Here is a 9,543-nt window from a genome sequence, read left to right on the forward strand (position 1 = left end):
GTCCCAACATTAATGGGAGCCGTTTCTTCAGGTACTTCACATCATCATCAGCTCATCATGTGTAACAAACCAATAAAGTAATAAGAAATTTCATCTATTGTAACATTTTGCCTGTAAAACAAGTCATTTGAAGGTTGAAGGGGCTTTTAAAATGTAATAAATATGACCAATAATGCAACAACTTCTAAATAGGTTTCAGAGAAATAGAAGCTTTCTTTGTGCAGCTTTCGTACAAAGAGCAGGAATAACAGGATTAAACTGGTCATGATTGAGAGTGTCACTATTCCATGACATCGTTGACTCAGTGGCTTTATTACATTGAAAATGTCCAAAATTCATCGTTTCGTCGGCGTTTTCAAGAGAACTTTGCGCAAAAAGAAGATTTTCCCGTCACCCGCTTCGGCCGGTGGTTTGAACTCTTCGTCTCCCTGATCTCTTCCACCTCGTCTTCCTCTTTGTCCTGTTTTTCCCCCTAACGCGTCCACCGTCTGTCCTCGGCACGACCGGGCCCGACCTCTGACCCCGAATCCAAAAAAAACCCGAAAACGTGGACGTGTGGCGACAACCCCGGCCGGACCGGTTCCCGGCTGAAGAGTATACCGTGCACACCGCGTGTCATATGTAGAAACTGACTGGAATAACAAGATTAATGTTGATCTCTTGATGTGGAGTTCAAACAAAGCCTTGAGCTGTAAATTGCCTCGGCGCCTGAAAGCAGATTTTAACGCATGTTTGATCCCCCAGAGTGGCAGACGGGCCGCGCAAACACCACATCTCATATTTACGGCTGGATGGAGGGGTGAGAAGAAGAAAAAAAACAACAAAAAAAACAAAGAAAAGCAGCTTTTTAAAGATGCCATTTAACCCCCCCGGTCCGTGAAAAGCCAGCACTTGTTGCCTGTGGATGGAAATGGAGCTCTTTCAAGCCGTGTTTAATGGCCGTCGCCTTTCTGTCGGGGGGGGGGGGGGGGTGGGGGGGGGGGGGCGAAGGTTCCGACTGATCTAAGTGCAAGTTTTTTTGTTTTTCTTTCTTTCATTAAAAAAACACTTCCATGAATACGCCGGCACACCTCTCCCCCGAGGTGTCGGCCCATATTTATTTGGGCCCATTAAAAGCTGTCGCGGCCCCCAAAAAAAAAAAACCCCCACCGGAGGTGTGGTTGAGCTAAGAGCCTCCAGGTGATCCCCCCCCGGCCTCCGTTCCTGGAGCTTCTTTTCAATGCGGCGGGTCGCCTGTTGTTTTCTCACCTCCACGCCGGTGGTGCCCCTCTCCACCCCCCCCCCACTATATATTACGGGTGCATGCATGCATGAGCGGGCGCACGCACCCTCACACTCCGCCTGCCCGTCTTTGCCTTTTGTTAAAAGCGGCCGAGAGAGGAGGAGGATGAGGCTACCCTCACCTCTGACTCCCGACGCCTCCTATTATATATTTACCGTATTTAGCTCCTTGCTGGAAGGCCTAGCCTTTTCACTCCTGGACATGCATGTTTTATTGTTTTCTTGAAGGTGTGAGCTTTGGAGGTGTAGTTAATGGACACCACCATTACCCCTTCCCCCTCCCCCCTCCTTCTTTGTTGTTGGAGATGAAAGCCGGGAGGAGAAATAGGCGATATTAAAGATATTAACGATGGTAAGTATTCAAATAGTGTCCGTTTATCTTCCCTTTCCGCCCTCGTTTGCATGTTTCCCTTGACCTCCCCGGCGCCTGGTATCGATGGGTCGCGCTCGCCGCCGACAAATTATGAATGTGAGAGAAAGGCAGCGGCGCGGTGAGTAAACAGCATTGACTCCTGGCTTCACCTATAAAGCAACGAGATAAACACGGCGCAGTGAAAAGGCGATTTTTTTTTTTTTTCTTTTTAAATGATTTCTTTTCTGTATCAGGATGAGAGAGGGTCTGTGACGCTGAAGCTGTGAGTCTTTGTTCGCGTCTCAGAGATGCTTTTCCTCATCGAGCCACGTGTTTACCGAACGAGTCCAAGATCAAAGGGAACTTTGATCCAAAGGACTGCAACTCCGGAGACGGCGGGTCGCCGCGGCGACGACGACGGGCACGTGGACAAATGGAGGATTTATTCAGATTTAACTACAGGCCACCAGTCCGTCACAATTTAGAGCCACTGATGGAGCATGGAACACGCAAACCAAACACCGGAAGGCCCTTAAGCTTTCAAGTATTTTTCATTAATATATTATTTATTTGTAAAGCTTTTTCTGTATTTATTTTATTTCTTCTTTTAAGGCTCTGTGAATTGTGCTGCGTTTAAATGGTGCTCTATAAATGAATTTGACTTGCGGCTGCACTCGGAGCGGAGATATTCTCACTCCGAGACGTATTATTTAACCATTCCTGTTCGAAGTTCAGCAGGATAGAGGTTAAGACTCCGCTCTCGCTGCGTGAATATATATAGAGTCTCAGTGCAGGATGTTTTTGTTCGTAGTTTACATGTTTTTCCAATGTGTGCAATAGTTTTCTGGTGGAGGAAAGGCCAATTTATCCATATAAGCACCTTTCAGACAAAATACATTAATACAAGGCGATGGAGAAGTGATTAAAAAAGGCTTTAAAAAGAAATAAGGGAAATCGCTTTATTGAAGCAGAAATTATAAAATACGTCAAATCGAGAAAATAAGAGGCTTTTAAAGTCCGGATTTGAAAGAAGCCAGTGTGTCAGCAGGAGGTTTGTTCCACAGGTGAGGAAGCGTAGGAACTAAAAGCTGCTTCTCCTCATTTCTTCTGACGCTGAATCACTTGGTCTTCCTGAGGACCTCAAGGTGTCTGGATGGTTCATATTCGACTAGTAAATCTGAGATGTATTCATGTATTTGGAAGACGACGCACGGTCAGCCAGACTGAAAGCTCAGGTGCAATGCGCTCCACCGTCTTTGTTTATATAATCATTATTTTTGACGTTTTTAAAGCACAACTAAGGTGGGAATAGACCCCAGCATTGGGAACACGGACACAGAAACCACATCAAAACATGCAGAATGTTTGGAGAATGATTTGGCAACTCGTTTCTGAATAAATTCCCAAAAAACTGCAAAGAAAATGTTGCATATGAAGTGGAAACAAGAGGCGGTCACTTTTCTTTAACATTTTCCTAATCCTAATCACTTAATATTGAGATTCTTAATCGCTTTTTAAAACAAGATGATTATTATCTCCTTCATTTCTCTGTCAAGCGCTGTAAATTACACTATGTTCACAGTGCGCCCTCTGGGTGCACTTCCACCTCCAACCAGAGGGGGCGCTGTCGCCAGAGCGAGCGCTTCTTCCCGGAGGTGCGGTTCTTCTTTGCTGCCGGAGACGCGGGGAGGGGAGGAACTTTGACCAGCGCTAGTTAGCAGCCGGCTAGCCGTCTCCCGTTTTACTTTTCTTATTTTTTTTTTGTGTGTCTGTCGCATATGCATAGAGATGTGGTTTATTTATTTACTAAGCTGGCTGTCGTTGGTCGTCCAGATATCATTCGTCACTCTCGCGATAGGTGAGTTGAGTTTGCGTGGAAATATCATCCTAGCGGCTAGCGGCTAGTGGCTAGCGGCTGCTAACGCCAGCGGAGCGAGTTAGCGCTCATACACACTGATTGAAATGTGTTTTAATAAACATTATCGCCCCGTGAGGAACCACAGAGCACCTAAATGTGCAACGATTGAGACGGTTGTCGCGTTCGAAGGAGCTATTCCTGTTCGTTTATCGGAGAACATAAATGGCTGCATGAGGGCATGGAAGCTAAATGAACAGAACTTGATTTAGAGACTTTTCTGTGAATAAAATAATACAGACCATAAAGGCTACGTGCCTGTAGAAAGCATTAGGTTTACAGTGTCAATAGTAGAGAGCTTGTATATGTTTTTCTTTGTGTGTTGGAGAAGTTGTGTTTGTTCAGCAATCCAGCAGTGATAAGCTTTGCTATTAACGCTGCTTACTGATCACATTTTCTCTATCTGATCATTGTGTTTAACTTTAACTTCAACCAGTTGTAAACAAACGACCGCAGAAACAGACTTTGGTACGTGGGCGAGCTCGCTAACTCACTTGAACGATACGCTGATGTCGTCACGTTAACGCACGTTTGTTTACATGAGATGTCGTGGTAAGTTCGTCTCGATCTGCTTGGCTTTTGCGTGAAAGTTGATTCTGACTGTACACGTTGACAGTCACGTGGTCACACCTGCTGCAGCTGTTCCTGCAGCTGTTGAGGCGCGTGCACACTTTAAGCGTGAGTCAAATGTGATATGGCTACAAGGAACCTAATACGTGTATTGGAGAAATCTGGCAGGACAGGTTTAGAAAGGAGTGTACAGAAGATAAGCCACACGTTTTCAGAGGTGATTCACCAGCAAACCTGTACCACAGTTTTGCTTTTACAACATGCAAACTCCACAAAAGGGCCACTGGCTGGATTTGAACCGGGGCCTTGTTGTTCTACAAAATCAATTTGACAAAAAATGCTATTATAATTCAATTTTATTGCAACGCTTTTAACATTTTTGGCTAAAATTGAGGGCCCACCGACCACAACGTAAACACAACCAGGTAGTCGGCCCCGTCGGTCCTCTGAGCCTCCAGGGCCGGTTTGGTTGGTTTAAACTAGTAAAGCTGATTAAAATGTCCTGGAAGGAAGTTTAGCTGGTTTTCTCAGAATATTTTCAACTCATTCACACACTAGAGCTCTTTCTTTTGTGATCGTTTGCAATGTGAGGTTATTTAATTGTCCCTTAATGTCTTTGTGTTTCTGCAGATTATGCTGAATTGAATGTATACATTTTTATATTTTATTTATATTATATTAAATAATGTATTTTTTATTATATTATTTATTTTTTATTTTATTTTATTTATACATTTTATATTTGTACAGTTCATTTATATGATATTAAATAATTAATTTGTACTGTTATATTATATTTTTCAATTTTATTTATACATTATATATTTTATAATTTATTTATAGGACATTAAATAATGTATTTTTTATTACAATATTATATTTTTAATGTTATTTTATTTTATTTATAAATTTTATATTTTTAGATTCTATTAAATAATGTGTTTTTAAATTATTATATTTTCTAATTTTAAACATTTTCTAATTTATTTATATGATATTAAATGTATTTATTATTATATTTTTTTAAATGTTATTTTATTTCTACATCTTAAACATTTAATTCTTGCATTATTAATGTAATGCTATTTTTTTATATATTTTATTTTATTTATACTTCTTTTTAAATACACTATACATCCATCTCATTTAAAAACGTTCCTCTGTATAATTCAATTTTATTGCAAAGCTTTTAACATTTTTGGCTATAATTGAGCAGAAATGTGGCCAACGATCCGTATTACCATAATAAAATATTGCCACGCCATGTCCCATGTCCATTAACGACGCCTCTTTGTTTCTGTCCTCCCCCCGTCGTCCAGCGGCCGGCCTGTACTACCTGGCCGAGCTAATAGAAGAATACACAGTCGCTACGAGCCGAATAATAAAGTACATGATCCTGGTGAGTGGCGGGGGCCCTGGTTTCGTAAGGACGGTGCTCGCGGGCTTCCGTACGGCTACGTCACCTGTCGGTGTGGGTGTGTCCAGTTCTCCACAGGTGTGCTGGCGGGCCTCTACGTCTTTGAAGGCTTCCCGGTGTTCATGGTGGGCGTCGGCCTCTTCACCAACCTGGTGTATTTCGGCCTCCTGCAGACCTTCCCCTACATCCTGCTGAGCTCGCCGAACTTCATCCTGTCCTGTGGTGAGCGCGCACACACACACACACACACACACACACACACACACACACACACACACACACACACACACACACACACACACACACACACACACACTTTTCTCCACGTTTGCACGTTCTGCGTCCTGAACACCTGAGCGTATTTAAACAGCCGCAACTTTTAGGAAACACTACGTCTCCGTGGAAATGCAACTTTTAGAAAATACTCCATCTTCGTGGAAACGCAACTTTTAGAAAAGACCCTGTTTCCATGGAAACGGGGGGGGGGGGGGGGGATGTAACTTTTAGAAAACACTGTCTCTGTGGAAATGCAAGGTTTAGAAAATATTCCGTCTCCATGGAAACACAACTTTTAGAAAATATTCCGTCTCCATGGAAACACAACTTTTAGAAAACACTCCGTCTTCGTGGAAACGCAACTTTTAGAAAACACTCCGTCTTCGTGGAAACGCAACTTTTAGAAAACACTCCGTCTTCGTGGAAACACAACTTTTAGAAAACACTCCGTCTTCGTGGAAATACAACTTTTAGAAAACTCTCAGAACAATGTTTCCAGAGTGTCAGGACTCCCAGCTCATATTCTCCTGGGGCTTGGTGCTTTTATTTTGACAGTCACCGTGAAAAAAATCCAGCTCAGTCGTCTGGTCACTGCAATGTCTGTGTTCTGGCTTTGTTATTGTTTAAAGCGTTTTGTTCTCTGAAGCGTGCGCGTGTGTGCGTGCGTGAACATTTTTTAAATATGCACAAGCAGACCAACATGAAAGTGTCGACATAGAACCAACAATTTTCTTTTATAAAACCTTAAAAAGATGAACTTTGAAGTTTTAGAAATGTAATACCTTGCATGGAAACTGTATTTAATTTTAGTGTTCTGTTTTATCGTCACCGACCCCTCAGCTCGGCGTTCCGTTTTTATCTGCTCCTCCTCCAGAAACGTTCCAACGTCCAGTGAATAAAGTAGAACCGGCATCTTGTGTCAATATGACTTTACTTCCTGTTCTTTGTCTCCCTACGACAGTGCTGGTGGTGGTGAACCACTACATGGCCTTCCAGTACTTTGCTCAAGAGTATTACCCGTTCTCAGAGGTAACGTTCGTCATCCCGCGTCGCATTTAAATAAATAAATAGATAATTAAATAACTAATCTTCTGCCGTGGCCCTCAGGTGCTGGCGTACTTCACCGTCTGCCTGTGGGTCATCCCCTTCGCCTTCTTCGTGTCGCTGTCGGCGGGAGAGAACGTGCTTCCCTCCACGGTGCAGCAAGGAGGTGAGACTTTTTAAAAATAAGTGACCTTCAAGTAGTCCTAAGGATTACTCAGAGGTAATAGGATACATATATAGAGGTGACAGCAGCCCGGCTAGCTCAGTCGGTAGAGCATGAGACTCTTAATCTCAGGGTCGTGGGTTCGAGCCCCACGTTGGGCGCTAGTCTTTTTAAAGTCCCGGTGAAATGTAGAACACGACTTTGCAGAAAACAATAGTTGGGGTTCTACTTGTAAGGTTCCTCCGACTCTGCCCCACCACTGTTGTCGCATAACAAAGTTATTTGAATTTTGAATCTCCAGCCGAGGAAGTCGGGGGAATCCTTCTTCGTGGGCGGAGCCTATGTGTGACGTCACGAGTTGTGCAGATCTCAATCTGTTGTGTTTATATCGGCTTGTTTCCCTCTTAAATATCCAAGTTTTTACAGTGTTTTGAAGTTCTAGTCGACGTTTTATGAGCCTTGACGAAAGATTGAGCCTGGAAGAGACCGAGAGAGGAGGAAAGGAGCACGGGTGGCGGGAGCTGCTAGCACGCGTGGCTAGCGGCTAGCGGGAGCAGCTAGCTCGTGCGGCTAGCGGCTAGCGGGAGCCGCTAGCTCGGGCGGCTAGTAGACGATCCAGTAATACCTGGACTCATCTTCGGTGATTCCAGTCAGAAAAGCTCTTGGACATGTTGGATCCAGGAAGCCGGTCGTTCTGCCAAAAGTCAGGAGCCTCAAAGCCTCAAAGGTGAAAAGTGGCGGCTGCTGAGGCGAGGAGACGAGGACGAATGGAGGACGAAGCGTCTTCTGCTTCCTCAAACATGTTCCAGACGGGGTCACCGATGGCAGAACCACCTTCTGTGTCTTCTTCATCAATCACTGGGTTTGAAATGACCATGATGATGAAATCTGGTTCAATTCAGCCTCTTCGTGGTCAAAACTCTGATCCTCCATAATGTAAACACAACTTGGGCGTGTGCACAACTCGTGATGTCACTCTATTATTGTCAGAAGCTCCGCCCAGCAGAGGAAATAGCGCCGTTTATCGGCTATTTTCTCGCAGATTGTCGTGTTTTAACATTTTACCCTTCAGCCAGTTAGCATGAAAAATGTCCCTAGAAGCGACACCAGAGAGTTGTGGAGGTGGAATCTTCATTTCACTGGGACTTTAAACTCCGGCTCAAATTTAATTATGTTTTTAATTTTGTTGTTGTTTTCTCTTGTTTTTCAGACGACGTCGTTTCGAATTACTTCACCAAGGGCAAGAGAGGGAAGAGGTCCGGGATCCTACTCATCTTCTCCTTCCTTAAAGAGGCGGTGCTGCCGAGTCGGCAGAAGATGTACTGAGGAGGCGGTCGTGAGTGTGTGTGTGTGTGTGTGTGTGTGTGTATGTGTGTGTGTGTGTGTGTGTATGTGTGTGTGTGTGTGGAACGGGAAGCAGAAAACATTGGGAGAAAATCATTTCTGGGAAGAAGCAGCGGCCAAAAAAACAAAAACAAACAAAAAACCAACCCGGGGAGGGAAAAGCACACGGAACCAGACGGACCAATGAGTAGAAAGCGCCCCCTGCTGGACGAGCCCAGGAGTTTACAGTCTGTCTGTCGTCTGCTTTCTGTCTGTAGCGACTGCCAACGGGAAAAAAAAACAAACAAAAAAAAAAAAAAACCCCGCCTGCAGGGGGAGCCGGTCTGTAGCTTTCCTGTCGTCACGTTGTTGGACTCCCAATTTAACAACCACGGAAATAATAAGGTCTCGACCGGAGCGGCCGAGACGTCGGCCATCTTGTTCGCGTGGACTTCATCTTGTTTAGACGTCGTCGAGCACCGTCATTAAAAAAAAAAAAAAGCCACGTAAATTCTTAGGAGTTTTAATTGAGAGCGGGCAGTTTTTTTTTGTTTTTTGTGTTGTTTTTTTTTTTTTAGTAAAAGGAAGTAGGAGAATTTTCCCATCGTACAAAAATCATCTTAATTTGCCGTATTTCTTGTCAAAGGAGCCGAATTCAACGTTCTCCTGCCCGTCTCTTTACTTTTAACCGTTCGTAGTAATAAAAAAAAATATTTTTATTTGTTTGTTTACATCCCTTCACGATGAAACCCGACACCCACGGCAACTGTAAAGACTTCTGACCATTCAAAAACCTGTGCAATGACTTTTTTTTCTTTTTTTTTAATATTAAATATTAAAGCTTACAGGTGTTTGGGGGACGAAACCCGGCCAAGACGTTTTTTTTTGTAAAAAAAAAAAGAAACATTGAAGGTGTTTTTAATAAACGGCTCATCGTAGGCTGGTCTGCTCGCCACTAATAAAACTATTGTTGAAATAACTTGTGGGAGGAACGGCTGCTGTTTATTTAGTGTGTGTGTGTGTGTGTGTGTGTGTCATGTCTGATGGCGTCATGCCATAAAGGTGTGGTCCCATGTGGGTCGGGGGGGAACTTTGACCCCCCCCCCTCCTCCGCTGAGGTGTGAAGTGAAGTAAAGGGAGAAAAAAGACAAACACACTGAACACACACACAATCATACGTGTGGAGCTTCACACTCGCACGC

The 9,543-nt window shown here is 43.8% G+C and overlaps 1 protein-coding gene across 1 annotated transcript; it reads left to right on the forward strand.

Annotated features, from left to right (window-relative positions):
* Nucleotides 1-3,320: 3,320 nt before the first annotated feature.
* tex261 (testis expressed 261) lies at nucleotides 3,321-9,320 on the forward strand. The gene is made up of 6 exons (XM_080519093.1): nucleotides 3,321-3,491; nucleotides 5,438-5,517; nucleotides 5,604-5,757; nucleotides 6,773-6,840; nucleotides 6,919-7,021; nucleotides 8,229-9,320. The coding sequence occupies exons 1-6, from the start codon at nucleotides 3,422-3,424 to the stop codon at nucleotides 8,342-8,344; spliced, it is 591 nt and encodes a 196-aa protein (XP_080375219.1). The 5' UTR covers nucleotides 3,321-3,421; the 3' UTR covers nucleotides 8,345-9,320.
* Nucleotides 9,321-9,543: the final 223 nt, after the last annotated feature.

The sequence above is a fragment of the Blennius ocellaris genome, assembly GCF_963422515.1.
Source record: "Blennius ocellaris genome assembly, chromosome: 23".
NCBI classification, from domain to species: Eukaryota; Metazoa; Chordata; class Actinopteri; order Blenniiformes; family Blenniidae; genus Blennius; species Blennius ocellaris.

Bases quoted from the DNA above. Each gene is read 5' to 3' on its own strand.
- tex261 (XM_080519093.1), top strand. From the start codon at position 3,422: ATGTGGTTTATTTATTTACTAAGCTGGCTGTCGTTGGTCGTCCAGATA. The intron at 5,758-6,772 runs GTGAGCGCGCAC...TCCCTACGACAG, and splicing joins GAACTTCATCCTGTCCTGTG to TGCTGGTGGTGGTGAACCAC. The intron at 6,841-6,918 runs GTAACGTTCGTC...CGTGGCCCTCAG, and splicing joins AGTATTACCCGTTCTCAGAG to GTGCTGGCGTACTTCACCGT.